The sequence below is a fragment of the Anthonomus grandis genome, chromosome 10 (genome assembly GCF_022605725.1).
Source record: "Anthonomus grandis grandis chromosome 10, icAntGran1.3, whole genome shotgun sequence".
Taxonomy (NCBI): Eukaryota; Metazoa; Arthropoda; class Insecta; order Coleoptera; family Curculionidae; genus Anthonomus; species Anthonomus grandis.
The window spans coordinates 4,718,455-4,737,310 of NC_065555.1; the positions used below are offsets into that span (position 1 = coordinate 4,718,455).

At 33.1% G+C, this 18,856-nt stretch overlaps 1 protein-coding gene and 1 long non-coding RNA gene across 3 annotated transcripts; one reads left to right on the forward strand and one right to left on the reverse strand.

Annotated features, from left to right (window-relative positions):
* Positions 1–403: 403 nt before the first annotated feature.
* On the reverse strand, positions 404–11,754 carry LOC126741465 (uncharacterized). The gene is made up of 4 exons (XM_050447879.1): positions 11,545–11,754; positions 11,405–11,465; positions 668–1,075; positions 404–610 (listed from the first exon to the last, which is right to left on the reverse strand). The coding sequence occupies exons 1-4, from the start codon at positions 11,551–11,553 to the stop codon at positions 546–548; spliced, it is 543 nt and encodes a 180-aa protein (XP_050303836.1). The 5' UTR covers positions 11,554–11,754; the 3' UTR covers positions 404–545.
* On the forward strand, positions 1,489–6,669 carry LOC126741466 (uncharacterized). Of its 2 annotated transcripts, XR_007662192.1 has the most exons (5): positions 1,489–1,664; positions 1,728–1,981; positions 2,046–4,396; positions 4,473–4,842; positions 4,936–6,669. It is a non-coding gene; the product is annotated as an uncharacterized LOC126741466 (long non-coding RNA). The 2 variants fall into 2 exon arrangements; XR_007662191.1 differs by having other exon boundaries at positions 1,728–4,396; positions 4,936–6,668.
* Positions 11,755–18,856: the final 7,102 nt, after the last annotated feature.

Below are 18,856 nucleotides of genomic sequence, written 5' to 3' on the forward strand. Positions count from 1 at the left end.
ACATAGGTAATCATCTCTGGTCCTTCATTGAAGTACCTACTACGATTTATTGCGCATAGCAGATTGTATTATATTTATTATTTTACATTTTTATTCTGCTATTATGTTCTATAAAATTTTGCATTTGTGCTTATTAATATGGTTAGATAGAGTAGCTTTAAGCTAGATCTCGCCATTACTTATATAGTAGTTAAGAAAACATGTATTTTTATGCTGAATAAAGAAGACATTTATTATTATTATTATTATTATATCTCTTTCACTTTATCACAGCCATTTTTCTATACCCACATCTTTTTTTAACATTGCAAAAGGTAAGCAAGGATCTCCATCAATTCCTTTTGCGTATTTGCTTGTTCTATTTTGACTGAATGCACGCAGGTTTAATATAAAAAAGAGGAGATATTATAAAAAAAATTTATTTAAAAAAAAGCAGTCAACAATGTATAAAACTAAATAACAACAATATTTACAGGGCAAAGAAACACAGTCGAGGACACAACGTCCGTATGATAAATTCAAAAAAATCAAATTCCTCATTGGTTTTAATGTCCGAACGAACCCAAAGACGATAAATGCTCGTACCCTCCCGAAGAATCGTCACCGGCACCTTAAAAGCATCAAAAACAATTAATAACCCTAAAATTAAAATCATTACCCGACTCACCTAAAACATCACTGTAATGCCCTTCGAATCCTCCCCCCTCGGACACCCCATAACCATGATGTCCGTCTGATCCGCCGCCACCGTGTCCGCCGGCCGAATATTTACTAGAAGCGACGAAACTACCCCCGAAAGGTCCATGGTGTCCGTCTCCCTGGTTGGTCAGATCGATGGTTTGTCCCTGACCGCCGCCCCCGCCCACGATACTGACCCCGTGATGGAAATCTCCACCGCCGGAGTTACCGCCTCCACCGCCGCCCCCGTGGGCCCAACCGCCACCGCCGCCCCCTAAATCGAGAGTTTCGCCCCCGGTGCCGAAACTGGACTCGCCTAAGCCGTGACTCGCCCCCGAGAGCGCGATACTCGCCAAACTGAGTCCGTGGTCTCCGCTGTTGTCCTCATGCCCGAACGCTACAAGTTAAATAAATAAATAAATAAATAGTAAGTTTATTTTAAAAATTATATAATAAGAAGGTGTTGTAAATTATCAAGAATCTATGAGTACTGAAGAAGTTCCAGTAATTTCCCAAGATGGTGTCTGTTGAATATGTTTCACTAAAATCTTATGTAGTTAGTTGTTTTTTAGGTTAAGAAAGTGCGCGAAAACAGTGAGTCTAAGCGACATTAGTGTAAACGAAACTTAATAAGCGCGAGGTGCGCGTGACAGCAGTGGCGTTGACAGTGACAGGAACAAGTGACAATTGAAGTTGACAGAGTGATGATGACGTATATTAAAATTAAAGGTTAGGTTAAAAAAAGAATTTAAGGTTTAATTTTGTGTATTATTATTTTAAACTCATTAATTATATAAAACAATTAATTTCACTTAATACTTTTTCTATGTATTTCTAATTCAAGAAAGAATTTTAATCTGATACAATTAGGGTTCTTAAAAAAGGAAACAATGTAATTTTTGATGTACAATGTTGCAAAATATAGAATAAGAACTCTATAGGGTAGGAGTAGCTAAATCTATATAAAAACTATATATTTGTGTTCGGTGAGTTAAATTAATTAATGGTGTCTACAAGCTTTTTGTCAACGAAGTGTTTTTTAACATTAGCAACAGGAAAGTCTCTGCAGAAACATGGCACAAAAGGTTTGGTCCCTTAAACAGTGCTAACCTAACAAAGATAAGAAATGGTTTGTAGAACATTTTGAATGTGAGAACAAAATTGACAGGAACAATTGTGCCACTTATTTTTAATGGAAAACAACATAGATTGCCTTTTCCAAAAGAGTACAAAAGACCAGAGAATCTATTAGACCTAATATATTGTGACCTCTCTGGTCCTCGGGAAGCCAAATCTATTAAAGGTTCAAGTTATTTTTTTAAATTTGGATGATGATTGCTCAAAGTTTGGGTTTGTTTACTTTGTAGAGTCCAAGGATCAAGTCCAAAAACTACTCTCAAGTGCCTATAATAAATAGATTTTCACTTACAGTTGAAAATGTCAATCAAAAAGTCTTTTCCTCGAGACAACACCTATAAACGAGTCTGTAGCAATACAAACACACAACATAAAGTAATAATTTCGAGCAAGCGAAACAGATCAGAGTTAAGTCTGGAAACTCAAGTAAACAAAAAAAGACACTTCAGTGATGTCGTTATTTATTTCGTTATTTATTTATTCATCAACGTATATAACATTTCAAGTACTTATTAATAATTAACAGTAGTCTTAAGTAAAAACTATAATACTAATAAACAATACTGTGCTAAACATAATCCAAAGAGTGGGTGTAGGGCACTATCCCAAGATAGTTGCCCTAGCTGACGACTTTATTTAAAGATGTACTGAAAAAATCAAGATCTTTTGCAAATCTATTCACTGTAGAAGCTATTCTATTTATAGGACTGTTTAGTAGATAGGATGTTCTGCAAAAGGGAATGTGGAGAAGTGCCTGACCTTGTGTTGTGTAAGAAGATACATGCAAAGAGAAAAGGCACAGACATTCCGGACTTCTAACAATACCATTCAGAACCTTAAACGCAAAGCAAACATCAAAGAACTGCCTTCTACTTGATAAGGAGTTTATGCTCAGGTAGGACATGGTCTTTGAACAGGTAAATCCAGGCCTGACTTCATAAGAGTATATCTGGCAAACCTGATAAACTTGTGCTGGATATTTTCAAGCCTCTCAATTTGAATCAGAAAATGAGGTGACCAAACAATATTGGAGAATTCGAGAAGAGATCTCACCAGGCAAATATATAGTGTCTTCAATGCTGACACATTAGTAAAGTCTTTGCAAGATCTTTTGATAAAACCAAGCAGTTTATTAGCTCTATTTACAGTATTTTCATATTTCATATGAAATTTTTTTTCATCTTCATATTTTTGATAAACCAAAATAAGAAGATCACAATATAGAACTTAAGAAAGGGACCATTCGAGAGATGTTTGATGATATAGACATAATAAACAACATTACAGATGAATTATCTCAATCTATACCACCACATCCTCTTTTAGGAAAATTATTTTGTATAATAAAAAGAGTGTTTTACTTGCCTGGAGAATGAGGAGCTTACCAATGATTTTGGAAAATTAGTCATATGAGACAAATAGATAATTAGAAGGGCTCTAAGCATACCATTCATATTGTAGTGTATGGAAGTTTGGCGCCCAACTGTGGGGTTAATTTAATAATAAGTTTATAGACAGTGGTGCACAAACGTTTCAGAAAAGAAAATTGGGTTGGGTTGTATGAGCAACTGAATTCTTTGATAGCTCTTATAATTATACCAAGGAACACCTGGAAATACTAAGAAATTTACTTATACCTTTTAAGTTATGTTTAGGAATTAATTTTTCGATCGATTTCCTGTGTACACTATTTGTAGGTATATCCGAAACTAAATTTACTACAGCTTCTTGCAAGGATGTACCTTTACTAAATCAAAATTGTGTCTTTAGAAAAAGACTATCACCAGCCAAGATTCTAGGCAGTTTTTAATTAACCTTTCATATATGTTTTTAATATACCTCCTGTAAAAAAGCATGAAGTAATAAAAAGACATTGATCACCCCAATGATGTTTTAACAATGTTTTATTAAATGTCAGGTTCTTCTTGACCTTAGTCCTTAAGTTCCTCAGTTTTTTGAGAGGCACTACTTTAATAATTGAAGACCTTGGGGCAAAAACCGGACATGTCCACTTTTTGGGCGAAAACTACTTTTGCGCATACCCACGTGCTCCATGGGAAGGCGCATTGATTGGTGCAAGAATCAAACAAGTCCAACGCATTTTAACGAGGCAATATGCGATTTGGACATAGCCGACTGCATGTTTTGGGGCAAAAAGCGGTCAAGTCCAGGACTTGTCTGATTTTTGCTCCAAACATTTACATCATTTATGGAAGGGATATAGGACGTGACCGGCGCCATACTGCTCTGCATCGATTAGCATTTAACCCCTATAAACTGTTTATCTATGATCGATTAGTCTAATAGATTTATTTGACGAGTGCGTATCGTTCGTGCGTGCGTCCAAATTTGCATAGTGCGCGTGGAATTAAGTTTTTTAGTTTTATTTTTGGAGTGTGTGACACTTATTTTCTTGAGTGCGTATTGTGGATATTAAATATGTCTTCAAGCAGTGCATAAGAAGACGATCCTTTTTTATCATCGGGGAGTGAATATTCACCGTCCGAGGATTTGCCGAGCACAAGCCGTGGTTTCCGAAAACCAGTGTTGCCAGACAATAATAAGAAACGGCAACCTAAAGGTAATATTTTTTTAAACAAAAACGGCGCGGTAATATGAAAAAAACGACGATAACAATTTTTTAAATTTATTTTCAGATATTAACAAACCTTACCCGCAGAAACTCCTCGTACCAGATGTTTTAAATGTTAATATTGGTGAACCGACAACGTGCAACAGAAGGTAGTGGTGAAAATTCTAATGTCAAAAAAAAAGGAAGAAAAAGTGACAAGAAACCAGAGATTTGGGTGAGAAATGTTCGAAAAAAAAAATAGGGCTCAGGGGGCGGAATACAAGTCGGCTAAAACGGGACGATTAATGCCAAAACGAAAAACAGGAATAGATTGTAAATGTCGCCTAAAATGCTTTGACCTTGTAAAGGAGCAGGAGAAAAATAGGATTTTAAAGGGTTTTAATGCTGTCGCTGAAAAAGAAAAATAGGATATTTACCTGGGAGGACTTATTCAGGTAAAGGTTTTAGATTTTGTTTTCTATTTTAAATGAAACTAATAATTTAAACAATATGAAAATGTTAATATTTTTTTATCTTTTTTATTACAGATTCGTCTTAACAGCAAAGACCAAAAAAATATGTAGAGATGCGTTCTGTTCTTTTCATGGCATGACAAAAGCATAGAGTACATCGTATAGCAACAGCTTTAAAAAATAACAGACTTCTACCGCCGCCAGATATGACATAGGAAAACACAAAAACAGAGCAAATAAAATTCCAGATAATATTATTTCTCTTATTGATAAACACAGAGCTTCCCAAAAAGATCTTCACATTACAGTAGAGAAAAAAAACGAGGGAAGGACCTATTTATCTCCGGAACTGAATATAAAAAAAATGCATATGCTGTATTTAGAAAAAAATGAACCAGAGATTTTTGAAAAAATAAAGCGTGATGAAAAATGTGATCCAAAAGTATCTTACGATTTTTATTACCGTCATTTTTGCTCAAACTACAATATGAGTTTTGGTACTCCACGGTCAGACATGTGACAGAATGGAAAATTCAACAGCCGCCGAACAAGATTCTGAGGCAAAAGCAGGTCTAAGAACCCAAAAAATGATTCATATTAGGAAAGCGGATGCATTTTACAAATCCTTGAAGGAGAAAACAGAAGTTGCCAAAAATGATGAAACTGTAGATGCTTTGTGTTTCGACTACCAACAGAATTTGCCTCTACCACATGTTCCAGCCGGAGACGTATTTTATAGAAGTCAGTTGTGGCAGTACAACTTTTGCATTACGTCTGCAAATTCAGGTATATCAACATTTTATATGTATGATGAAGCAACATCAAAAAAAGGTAGTAATGAGGTGATAAGTTTTCTGCATCATTTCATAAGCACGTATTTGTCTGACTCTGTTATAACGATATACCTTTTTTCTGACAATGCTTTTGCACAAAACAAAAATCATACGATGACCAAATATTTGTTTACTGTGGTAAATTCAAATATTAAAAACGTTGGTTTGATTATCCATTAATATCCTGAGCCGGGTCACAGCTTTTTACCATGTAACCGATCCTTTGGGCTTATAGAAAAAGAAAAGCGGAAAGCAGAGCGAGTGGAAAGTGGAAAGACTTGGTTCGTAAAACGTCTAAAAAGTTTAGGGTGGTTGATGTTAATCAGGACATCATTAAGGTATACTTTCAAGCCCATTTTTAAGCCTTTATATTCTTCTATGGAAAAAACTTCTAAGTTTGCTATATCCACTTACTGATTAATTAAATATGAAAGAGGCAGTAACTTTATTGAATACAGTGAGTCAACGATTCTACCCGTCTATAATAAATTTTCTGCAAAAAAATCGGATAACGTTCTTTCATTACCGAATAATAAACTGGCACAGTGTTATCCTCTTAAAATTAATGAAAAAAAAGTAAAAGATGTAATGCTTTTAGTGCAGAAGTATGTGCCAAAAGCTTATCAGTGGTACTATGACGAGATATTTGCCAAAGAATCCGAAGGTATTCAAGGTGAAGATAATGCCGAAAATCTCGCGAATTTAGAAGAACCCGCCTATGAATCAGACAGTTAATTTATATGATTATTTTGTTTATGTTTTCTTAACATATATTTTTTTTGTTTAGTGGTTTTGAATTTTTGTTTATGTGTTCTTAATATATAAATATGCTGTTTGCATATCAATATATAAATTTTGTTTTATTTTAAATATATATTTTGTGAATATTAAACTTTTCTATTAAAGCTACTTTATTATTTGTATTATTTTGGCTAATTTGGGGCAACATTCGGACATGTCCAAATTTTCAAAATTGTCTCTGTCCGATGTTTTTTATTAAAAAATCTTTTAAACCTAAGAGTATAGTATATAGGGACTATAAATACACAACAAAAAAAAGGCTGGCTAAAAATATTATATACTGCTTATACTGTTCAGTTTTTCTTGATTTCCCAACAATTTTTAAAAATTGGACATGTCCGATTTTTGCCCCGAGGTCTTCAATTGTACCATTTAGTAAATAAAGTGAACGACATTAAGTATCGTATAAATCAATATTATTATGCAAGCACTTAATAGAGAGAATGGCCGGGAGGTGCAATTAATGAAAGTGAAATCGGTCATCGGCAATAAGAAGATTAATTTTGAATGACTTAACTGTAATGATAGTTTAGAATGTCGGCTAAATGTTGTAGACATTCACTTCTTCCTTCCGCTAGGATTGCTTGTGTAATATATACCGGGTGTAAATAATTTGATTAAATCATTTTGTAAGAAAATTACATTTTTACTGTAAAGGATTCTAAGAAATTTGAACGGTCTTATACCATATGCAATGATTTTGGATATTACTGCCTTGAGAGGCTAATATCTTGAAAATTCTGGTTCAAACACAATTCTTATGGAATAACCTGCTGAATATTTCACATTTTATTTCATAAGAATATTCATATTAGTTTTCGAGATATAATAATAATAATAAACGACTTTTTATTAAACTCGGCGAAGGGCAGCCAAAGCTGTTTGCTTAACCGAGCATACAGAAATCAGCAATACATAATATTATAAATTACATGGTATAAACAGTCCTAATTAGTTACAATAATTATGATAATGAGAAATTTACAAAATTCAATCCAAATATATTTAAAAGTTCACAACCCTGGTATAGAACTATATTTACTCAGCATAAACCCTTTTACGTCTTTCTTAAAACTACAATTTTGAAGTTTATTATGCAACAAATTGTTATATAATTTTAAAGCAAGAAACGAAATGGTTCGTCGAAACATAGCTGTGCGATGCTTTGGTATATTTAAAAGGGTATTTTGACGTGTGATACGATCATGAGTGGAGAATCTAACAGTTAAACGATCTCCAAGATACTCAGGCGCTCCACTAGAGATGATTCTATGAAGAAAGCGTGCGAAGTGTACCGTCTCTCGGCCTTCAGTGCAGGTAACTTGTATCTGACGTGATCACGGGCTCTTAATTGTAAATAAAACGTATACATGAATTCTGCAATCTGTTTTTTTGATGTTACATCCAGGGCTGGGCCATACACAAAATCACAATAAGCAGTATGAGAGAGAACCAATGTTTCGCATAAAACCTTTTTCAACGGCAGTTCGAGTATATCTTTACTTTTGTACAGATTCCGCAATGACATATACGACCTTTGAAGGACCCTTGCCAATTGGCTGCGAAATCGTAACTTAGAATCAATTATGATGCCGAGATTTTTACATTCTCTCACGATCGGGATTGGAGTTTGGGATACATTAATAGCCAAATTATTAGTTGCCCACTCATGATCAGGACCAATGTATATTACGACTGACTTCGACGGATTCAGTCGCAACCCAACACTCATTCAATCGAAGAATAGCTTCGTCCGCATTTGCTTTAGAAAAACTGGTATGAATCCACGTCACACGTATAAATAACAAACAGCAAGGGTCCCAAAATCGATCCCTGTGGCAAGCCTTTAGTCAAAGGCCTCAAAGATGATTTCCCATCCTCAAAACGCACTGACTGAGTTCTACCTAATAGGTAGCTCTCAAAAAAAAACGAATGGAAGAAAGAGAAAATCCCAAAGAAGTCAACTTATCGCACAGAAGCTTGTGATCTATCGTGTCAAAAGCCTTGCTGTAATCAAGCAGAACCAGTGCTGTAGTATTACCCTTATCAGCTGCTTCATATATGTCGTCTAGGAGGCGCAATAAAATAGATGTTGTACTATAGATTGATTAGGGCTAAGGAGAGAGCAGTGCTTTAGATAAGTAGTCACTTAGGCGTAAATTAGTTGTTCCAGGATCTTAGAGCACGAACATAACAAACTTATAGGTCGTAAGTCAGAAAACGTCACTAGTTTATTATTTTTGGGCAAAGGAAGAACCACAGATCAGGGATTTGGCCCCACAGAAGGCATTCATTAAAAAGATGTGTAAGAAAAGGGACTATAACCGGGCAGCAAAGTTTAATCATTTGGATCGTTATACTATCCGACCCACAGGCATTTGATTTAATAGTAAAAATTGCATTTAATAGATCAATTTCTAAACACTGTGTAAACTGAAAACTGCTTGTTGGATATATCTGTTTATATTTATTTATACAAACGTCAGTGATATCTATCGCTAAAGCATCAACTGATTCTATAAAAAAATTGTTTATATCTTCGGGATTCCTTAAATGATTTGGTATTGTTATATTTAAGACCTTTTGCGCCTTGAACAATACTGTCAGAAAAATCGTCTCTTTCTAAATTCTGCAAAGTGCTTTTGTATTTCTTTTACAAAAAATATTACCAAAATAATATCGCCTTACTTTAAAAATAGCAGTAATCTGAAACGAGTTGTACAGATTAGAGATCTGGGAGTAATCCTGGATGAAAAATGGACTTTTAAATCTTATATTGAGCGAGTGATATGCGAGTCCAATAAGATGGCTGGTTTCATAAAAAGAAATTCAACGGATTTTAAAAACCCATATAATGCTTTTGTCCTCAGTAAACTTTCTTTTGCCTCAGTAATATGGAATCCGAAGTACAATGTAGACATTACGCGCCTAGAGCGGGTACAAAATAGGTTTCTAAAATATCTAGGATTTAAGACCAATATGCCAATATACAACCATAATTATACCATTATACGAGCCAAATTTAAATTTTTAACTCTTGAATATAGAAGAAATATCACAGATCTTTTTACGCTTTATAAAATAGTAAATTGTCACGTCGATTTACATTATCTTCTATCTCACATTAATATACGGATACCAAGGCAAAATGCAAGAAACCGAGACTTGTTTGCAGCTGATTTTTATCGAACCAACGTAGGACAGAACCACTTTCTAGAATTCAAAATGTTTTTAATTTTTACAACAATTTTCTGAATTCGGATATTTTTGGAACGCCGATAGGATCCTACAAACGCCAATTAAAAACCTACTTTTTAAAAAAGATAGAATAATTTTATTTTTGTTTATTTAATTCAGAACTTGTAACAGTTTACGCTCTGTTTAATCTCATTAGTGTATTCATCTAAATTTCCCTTTTCTTTTTGATTGTATCTACACACGTAACATGTAGATTTAAGACAATGTTTGGTAAACCTATCATAAGTTTGTTATATATACACAGTGGATGCTTTTTTGATACTTGTGTACTGTTCGCAACCTGAACTTGTAATAAATAAATAAATAAATATTGTGTTTTTTTTTCCATAAACATTAAGATCATCTAGAGCTTTCCATGTATCTTTACTACTATTATTTCGCGCTACAAATTGTAAATAGGCCTTTTTCTCTTTTCGAACAGCATTTGTAAAATAGTTCCTGATTTCTTTATGAGCTTGCCAATCCTCTAGTTTTCTTGTTCGCTTATATTTAGATAATGTTTTATTTTGCTCCCTTTTCATAATTTTTAACACATCCGTAAACCGTGGTGCCTTTGGTTTTGTCACACATACCTTTTGAATAGGTGCGTGGCAATTAAATAACTGCCATAAACTGTGCTTTTTCATTTATACAGATATTGCACTTTAAAGTGAGTGGTCACCTCGAGGACCTAGTAGTATTTCTGGATATCACTGTTTTAAAAGGATAATTCCTTCAATATTCTTGCTGCAACTGGTTTAAGAATCAAACGTTATTTCTAAAGAATATTTTGCTTTTTATTTCACGAGAATATTCCAAGTACTTTCTGAGATTTCGGCCCTTGAATGTCACTGATTGTTTTTGGTCACCGCTGCTTAAAAAGGCCGATATCTTGAAACCTCCGGTTTTAATTGATTTGATCAATGAACACAATTTTTAGGGAATATCCTTCTGAATATTTTGCTTTTTATTTCATAAGAATTTTCTCATTAGTGTTCGAGATATGGCACTTTAAAGTGAGTGGTCACCTTGAAGGGTCACCAGATATTAACATAAGAGTTCACCACCTTAGAAGGTCAATAACTCAAAAACTCTTGCTTGAACCATTTTGAACCTTAAACAAAACTTGTAGAGAATATTCCTTGGAATATTCAAGTCTTTAATTGGTTGGAATATTCCAATACATTTTTGAGAATTTTCACGTCAGAGTGAGTGCTCACTTTCAATCTGCAGTTTAATTCCCTCTTGGTTACACACGAATATTCCAGTAACTTTTTGAGTTATTGGATATTAACTGATACATTCGAAAACCTTATTATACCTTTTCTAATGGGACAGCCTGTATATTATTACATTTTAAAATTCTAAGAAATTTGAGGGATTATATGTCGTACTTTGGTTGGACAGTTGTCGAGATATACACAGTGGAAAATTGACAATTTTTGCTTTAAAGATACAGGAAAACGGTTTTCACTTTAACTACGACGAGTTTTTAAGAATATCCTATTAAACAGGAAAATATAAAATGAAAACCTTTTTCCCTACGCCAATTTTCATCCAACTATATCTCAACAATTGTTCCAGCAAACTATGGCATGTGACGCCTCAAATTTCTTTTTAAGGTTCCGGAAGTACCTTGACATTGAAAATAAAATAAAACCAGTGGTACTTACAGGTTTCTACAATACCGGGTCTACAGGAACCCAGGCTGGCGATAGCACTCAGTACGACAAACTGAAAAAAAAAATGAAATGACAGGGTGCACAACACAACAATAATTAATTAGTAACAAATTGTTTAAAAAAAGACTTACCCTGAGCATTTTTGCGGGAAAATTGAAGATTCGGTAGTGGAGAACAATCGAATTTGAGACTTTTCGAAGAACTAATATTATAATGTTCCTGGTGTCAAGTTTTATATACCGCAGGTGATTGTAGATCGTGGTCACTTTTTTTTTTTTTTTCGTTTGAAGCGGAAGAAGGGAGGGACGGGCCCAGAAATGAAGAAAGCCTTTCTCTCTCTCGCCGTATGGGTATGACGCGTTAACTTTTCGTTTCGGTACGATTATTTAACATATCAAATCTATTAGGCAACTAGAGGAGATTGGTAAAAAAAGGTCATTTCAAATTTTTCCGCACTTTAAGTAAACAAACATTAAGAAAACGTTTTTCACTGGTCTATTTTTAGCAGAATGCAAAGTACCTGTGGCAACGCCGCATGGTATATGCCAGAAGGCACGCAACGTTGCTACAGCTAAGATATTTGATCGTGTTTTCCTTACAACCCTTCCTGATTAAAAAGCTGTTGAATAAAACATTTTAAACTCTTACTGAACTATACTCTACAGTATTTTATAGTTCAGATAGATATTCATATTGCCGCGTCAATGTCTTGACAACTGTGACAGTTGTACGACGGTTCGGTGGTGGCAATTTGACATGAGGAAAATTTGACAGTAGTGATGTTAGTGACAGTTTTGACGTTGACTTTTTTTATTTATGACAAATGAACCGATTCCAAGCGGTCTATCGGTAATTACCGTTCCTAAATGGTATTAGAGAGTTTAAGTGCAGCGACGACGTAGCTAAGATTTACGCACGTTAAACGAGGTTAACGCACGCACGAGTATAACGTTAGGTGTCCCGCGAAATGAGTTCTGCGTGTTTTGACTTGACAGAATTGACAGCGACTTGTCATTTGTCAAGTGCCAGGCGGGATCAGGGTTGCCAGGTGTGGCGCATTTACGCCAAAGTGGCGCTTTTAAATTTCAAATGGCGTGTAAAATTTTGGTACATGCGCCGGGCGCCTAAAGTGGCGCTTTTGTATTTTGTATCGTGCACCTTAATTGTAAACTAGTCAAAAGAAGCATTGGTTTTGGTTGGTTCTTAATACTATTAATTTCATAAACAAATCCAACTACCAAAAGGTAAACCATTCTGGAACTAGTACACGGGAAATAAGTGCTTTATTTATAAAATAGTTATGAAATAGTGTAATTATTAGTTTAAACTTTGTACAGTAGTTTATTGCAAATAAATATTGTTGTTATTACCTAATATGACAGATTTTTGAAGTTTCAAAAAAGGTAATGTTTGTTTCTTAAACAGGTGATGGGAAGGGAAAAGAGAAAGAATATTTTCGACCATTTTGTCTCCACGATTCAAATATCTGGTTTTATAAAAATTCCTTCTTATAACAAAATTAATTTGCTACAAAAAAGGTCCTATAGACTTTTTAGCTAAAACAATTAGGGAAGCAGGAATTTCTATTTCTTTATTTTATCCCAAATATTCAATCAACGGTTAAAGTCCAATTCAGAGATCTATTACAATCTTTGATGTGTCGCAGATGCCGCACTAACTAGTCCGTGCGCCTATGTCGTATTTATTGTCGCATGATATACATGTTTAAATGGTAAGATTTTATATAGTTTATCTATGAAATCATTTTAAATATACGTAAAACCGCATGTTTTATACTATTTTTTATTTTTCTTTCGAAAATGTCCATTTTTAGAAAGAAAATAATATCAAAAAATTGACCGCGGACTAAAATCCAAGCATCTTACAAAATATTTTAAACACTCCCAGCACTCACAGACTTGTCACCTCTTTTTAACCAGTCTATTAAACAAAGATAAAACATCTGCGTTCTGACGATTCCTACTTTAGGCTGTGCAAGTGATTGTGTATCTCTCTCTATCCCACTGATTTTGAGAATTACGGGGCCGTACCCAAATAAATTTATGAGCTATTTTTGAATTACTTTTAACGTATTTTTAAAAAAAATCTTTAAGGGGTCTATCACCTTTAATAGTTGGGAGGGAGGTCAGGTCATTATTATTTGATGGGTTTTGCTGGTTTTCCTTTTTCCCCTTTTACGAAATTGGTGAATTTAGAATTTGGCCTGTATTCGTCTAAATTCTTTGCAGTTTTTACTGTGAGGAAGTGTGTTTTTTTATTTGTGTTTGTGGATTTATTTTAGTATTATAACTGCCCCTGTTTGCGCTTCAATGACACAATAAAGACTACTTCTTTCACCATTCTCTGGGAAAAACACTGTTTTTATTAAGAAAATTAGTCTAAAATTTTGTTTTTTACAGCTTACTTCCCTCTGTTGTCGCAGTTGAGGATCAAATTTCGTGTTTGTCTAGGAATTTTTTTGACGAAGAAATTTACAACAAAAGTCACATTTTTTTCTTACTTAATAATAACCACAGTAATTTTTTCAAGAAGAAAAATGTCAAAATTTTGCAATTATTGATTTATGGATTATTCTGAAGATTTTTTTAGTCTTTTTTAAAGAAATGACTAAAATCCACTAGCTAAAAGCCCAGAACATTGAAATTTCATCCCAGGAATGCCTGTGCGAAAAAAAACATTTGTCCCTTATTGGCACCCCAATATTTTAAATTTTTTAAAATCAACATTTTTTCAATTATTGGTTTATGGCCATCTCGTTTCTGAAGAAATGATTGGAATTTATTCATTAAATGTCAAGACAATTGAATTTCTCATTCCACGAGTGCCTGTAAAAAATAAAATAATTTGTCCCTTATTGACACAATAATATCTTGAGTTCTAGTAGTCAAGATTTTGAAATTATTGATTTATGGACTACTCTGAAGGCTTTTTTAGTCTTTTCTGAAGAAACGCTTGAAATTCATTTACTAAAAGTCAAAAAATTGGATTTTTTGTTCCAGGAGTGCCTGTAAGAAAAAAAATAATTTGTCTCTTATTGGCCCGCCAATATCTTGAATTCTAGTAGTAAAAATTTCGTTATTATTGATTTATTGACTACTTTGAAGACTTTCCTAGTCTTTTCTATAAAAATAACTAAAGTTTAATAACTAAAAGTCGGAAGAAAATGGACATCTTACTTATACCTTGAGTTCTAACAGTCAAAATTTTCCCGTTATTGATTTATGAACTACTTTAAAGGTTTTTTTATTCTTTTTTGAAGAAATGACTAGAATCCATTTATTAAGAGCCAAGAAAATTGCATTTTTATTCCAGGGGTGGCTGTAAAAGACAAAATAATTTGCTTCTGGTTAGTACCCTAGTTTCTTAGGGTTCTATTGATTTAATTTTGAAATGAATGAGTTATGACTACTCTGAAGGCTTTTTTAGTTTTTGTTAAAGAACTTACTAAAATCCATTTCATAAAAGTCAAGTAATTAGAATTTTTATTTCAGGAGTGCCCGTAAAAACATAATAATTTGTCAACATTTATATGAGATAAAAGTATACTTATCTCATTCCTTTATGAGCTAGATAGAGATAAACTTATGTGTCAAAAAGATATTGATACATTTTAATATTCAAACGTTTTTTCATAAATAACATTTAAATAATAGAGTGTTTATGGGTAAAAAAATTGAATAGGTTTATAGAAAACGACAGTCAACTGATCAAAAATTAGTAAGTCCCTATCACGAATTTCGTTCCAATCTTATCTTTTGGCTCATTGACAACATGCAGCAATATATGCCCTTCAGCGACACAATAAAGACTGCTTCTTCCTTCATTCTCTGGAAAAAAGTCATTTTTTTGCTATAGTAAGAAAACCCTATTTTTATTATTTAAACAAGTTTAAAGTTTTGTTTTTTTCAGCTTACTGCCCCTGTTTGTCCTTAAGCGACACAATAAAGAATATAATTATAATGTAATGCTTTAGTATCCATATGCTAATGTGCGAGATGAAGTTGAAATCCATAGCAGCAACAAAGGCAAAAAAACAGAATTTAGAAAATTGTATTAACTCTTTGGGCCAGATTCAAAAGACTGGTTAAATTTATAAAAGTATTTAGTATCCTCACTGTAGTTTAAGGATTCAGTATACTTAAAATGTAGTGACATTGAATATGGCAGCCAAAATCCCCATTAATAATCACCACCAAGTAAAAATAAATCTCAATACCCAAAAAAAGGAAATATATAAAATTTGAAGACAAACCAAAACATTTTACCCTTTTGTGTCAAACAGTAAATATTTAATGCCTTAATACCCAGAATAAATGGGCCTAAGTAATTCGTACCACCTATTCTCTCATCACTTGTTATAAACACCCCACTGATGGTGCTAAAAACTAAACTTATTAAATTAAAATTTTTGGTTAAACTCATTTTACGTAATTAAATCTTACTTATATTTAAATTAAATATTATCTACCTTTCAACTATCCTGAATTTCTAACTTAATAAAACTAATCCCAAGAATCCCGAATAATAAATTTGATTAATTTGAAGGCCGGACCTGTGCAACTTTTCACGCTTGAGTGCCTGTGACTCAGTCTAACAAAATAGTACGTGGGCGCATGTAGTCAAATTTTACGAATCAAATGTATAAATTCTTAAAAAAATGCTTAAAACATTTATTTATTTAATAAAATGATTAAATATCGCTTAGAATATTACTTTATGACTCTTTCCACATAAAATTTTGCGATTTAAACATGCATGCCATGTGACAATACAAGCAACACCGGCACACGGACTATTCGCGGCACATCAAAGATTCTAATAGATCTCTGAACTGAACTATATAAGCATAGATAAGGGATTGTATAAAGTTAGGTTATAACCGCTTAAGATACGTGACGTCACCAATTAGCCCTTTATACGTCATCAATTTGGAACAGTAATTACCACTAATTGTAACGTGGTAACACGTGGTAACAATAATTACCACGTCCGGAGCGGTTTTCTAAACGTCAAATGTCAAAGATATTGAAATAAGTGCGGGAAAAAATAAAAACAAACAACAAATTATTTCATTTTTAAAAATGACACAAAATTTATTATGGCTAATAAGTGTTCTTTTTTGATATTTATGTTTAAGAACTAACTAATTTCATATAATGTTATTGGCGACACTGGCGCCTGGGGTATTATTTAAAAACAAACAAAATGATGATAGTGACAGCTGACAAATTATGAAGTTACTTCAACCAAACACGTCCAAGCGGACACGATTGATTATGTTATAAAGGGACTGTTCAAGGACTGATCAAGCGGTTAAAACCGATAGATCGCTTGGAATCGGTTATGATGTTCTGTCAGTCAATGTCAACGTCATTTCTGTCAATTTTGTCAAACAAGATGGCCGACATACGATTCCGATTTTCGCCATACAAGCTTCATACATGTGCTTGAAATGTGAATTGCCTTGACCAAATAAACAAGTATAGTCGCTTCGCTCCTATACTTTTGGTCCGTGGGGACCAGTTTGGAACCTTTAGGTCTTGTCTGTGAAAAGCCATAAGGGAATTTAAAAAAACAATCAAAAATTATCAGGTGTACTTAGGTGAGTCAGGGAGGCTAACGTCTACCTGCCAAGGAAAGAGAGGACCAGTTGTTGGGGTATCATGCTTCAAAGAACCATAATTTATTATATAGTCGCGTTGTGTGTTAATATACTCTCTTATATTTCAAATATCTGTTAAAATATGTTAATTGTATTCTAAATAAACCCCAAATACCAAATTCCAACAGAATCGGACCAATAGCAAAAAAGTTACGGTACTTGCACTTACGGTCACCTGATCTAGGCTGAAACTCAAATGTCAGTTATCTGTCATAATTTATTAGTTGTATCCTAAATAAACCATAAATACCAAATTCAGAGAGAAGTTCCCATAAGGGTCTATTTATTGAAAAAGAACAAACGGGATTTTACGTCGATTTGTTTTAATTTTTCTTTTTATTTTGAAAGGTAATTGTAATAAAATATCAAAAGAATTGACAGGAGGAGAATAAGAAATAAAAGAAACCATCAACGAATTGAATCGAAGCTATAGAAGCCGAGATATTAGTAAAAATGTGGGAAAAACAAAAGAAAATTGGTTTTTTCCCACGGTATCATTTTTTTTCTTGAAATAATTATTGACAAATTTTAGTTTTAGCCCTAAACTGGCAATTTTCACTAAAAAACCCAAGAAAAAAAATTTTTTTTTTGGTCGAAAATCGAAAGGGGTATAGCCACGAAAAATTTCAAAAAAATGGTTTTTATTTTTTTATTAATAAACTATAAATCTGACAACTTTTTGTATTAAATAAGAGTTCTTCGCTATATTAAGGGGTATTCGCCTGTTAAAACGAATCGGTTGTAGCTATTATACAATCGGAGAAAATTGGAAAAAACTATTAAACATAAATATCGAATTATCAAGAGCCCTATGGAAAAATTTCAATTTTTTATTTTTCTATCCTGTACTACTTCAGAGTATCTTTAAAAAAGATTATTACCAATTTGACTCTAAAATGAACGGAAAACCTATTTCTTTGCATTTTTCGATTTTCGAACAAAATCCGGGGTCAAAATGACAATTTTTTCAAAATATGCTCCGAATTCAAAATTTCTTTATTCTGGTTAAAGACCATTCAAAAACTAATAAAAAAGCTTTATGACAAAATCTTCCACGATTGATACGAGTGCCATAATATAAAGAGAAATCTTAGGTTCCATAAGAACCTATGTATAGGGATAAGTCAACCGGGATTTTACGTCGATTTTTTAAAATTTTCAGTTTTATTTTGAAAGGTAATTGTAATAAAATATCAAAAGAATTGACAGGAGGAGAATAAGAAATAAAAGAAACCATCAACGAATTGAATCGAAGCTATAGAAGCCGAGATATTAGTAAAAATGTGGGAAAAACAAAAGAAAATTGGTTTTTTCCCACGGTATCATTTTTTTTCTTGAAATAATTATTGACAAATTTTAGTTTTAGCCCTAAACTGGCAATTTTCACTAAAAAACCCAAGAAAAAAAATTTTTTTTTTGGTCGAAAATCGAAAGGGGTATAGCCACGAAAAATTTCAAAAAAATGGTTTTTATTTTTTTATTAATAAACTATAAATCTGACAACTTTTTGTATTAAATAAGAGTTCTTCGCTATATTAAGGGGTATTCGCCTGTTAAAACGAATCGGTTGTAGCTATTATACAATCGGAGAAAATTGGAAAAAACTATTAAACATAAATATCGAATTATCAAGAGCCCTATGGAAAAATTTCAATTTTTTATTTTTCTATCCTGTACTACTTCAGAGTATCTTTAAAAAAGATTATTACCAATTTGACTCTAAAATGAACGGAAAACCTATTTCTTTGCATTTTTCGATT

Coding starts and splice junctions, on each gene's coding strand:
- LOC126741465 (XM_050447879.1), bottom strand. Junction 1,076..11,404: donor ACCCGGTATTGTAGAAACCT/GTAAGTACCACT, acceptor TTTAACTTGTAG/CGTTCGGGCATGAGGACAAC. Junction 611..667: donor GCATTACAGTGATGTTTTAG/GTGAGTCGGGTA, acceptor GATGCTTTTAAG/GTGCCGGTGACGATTCTTCG.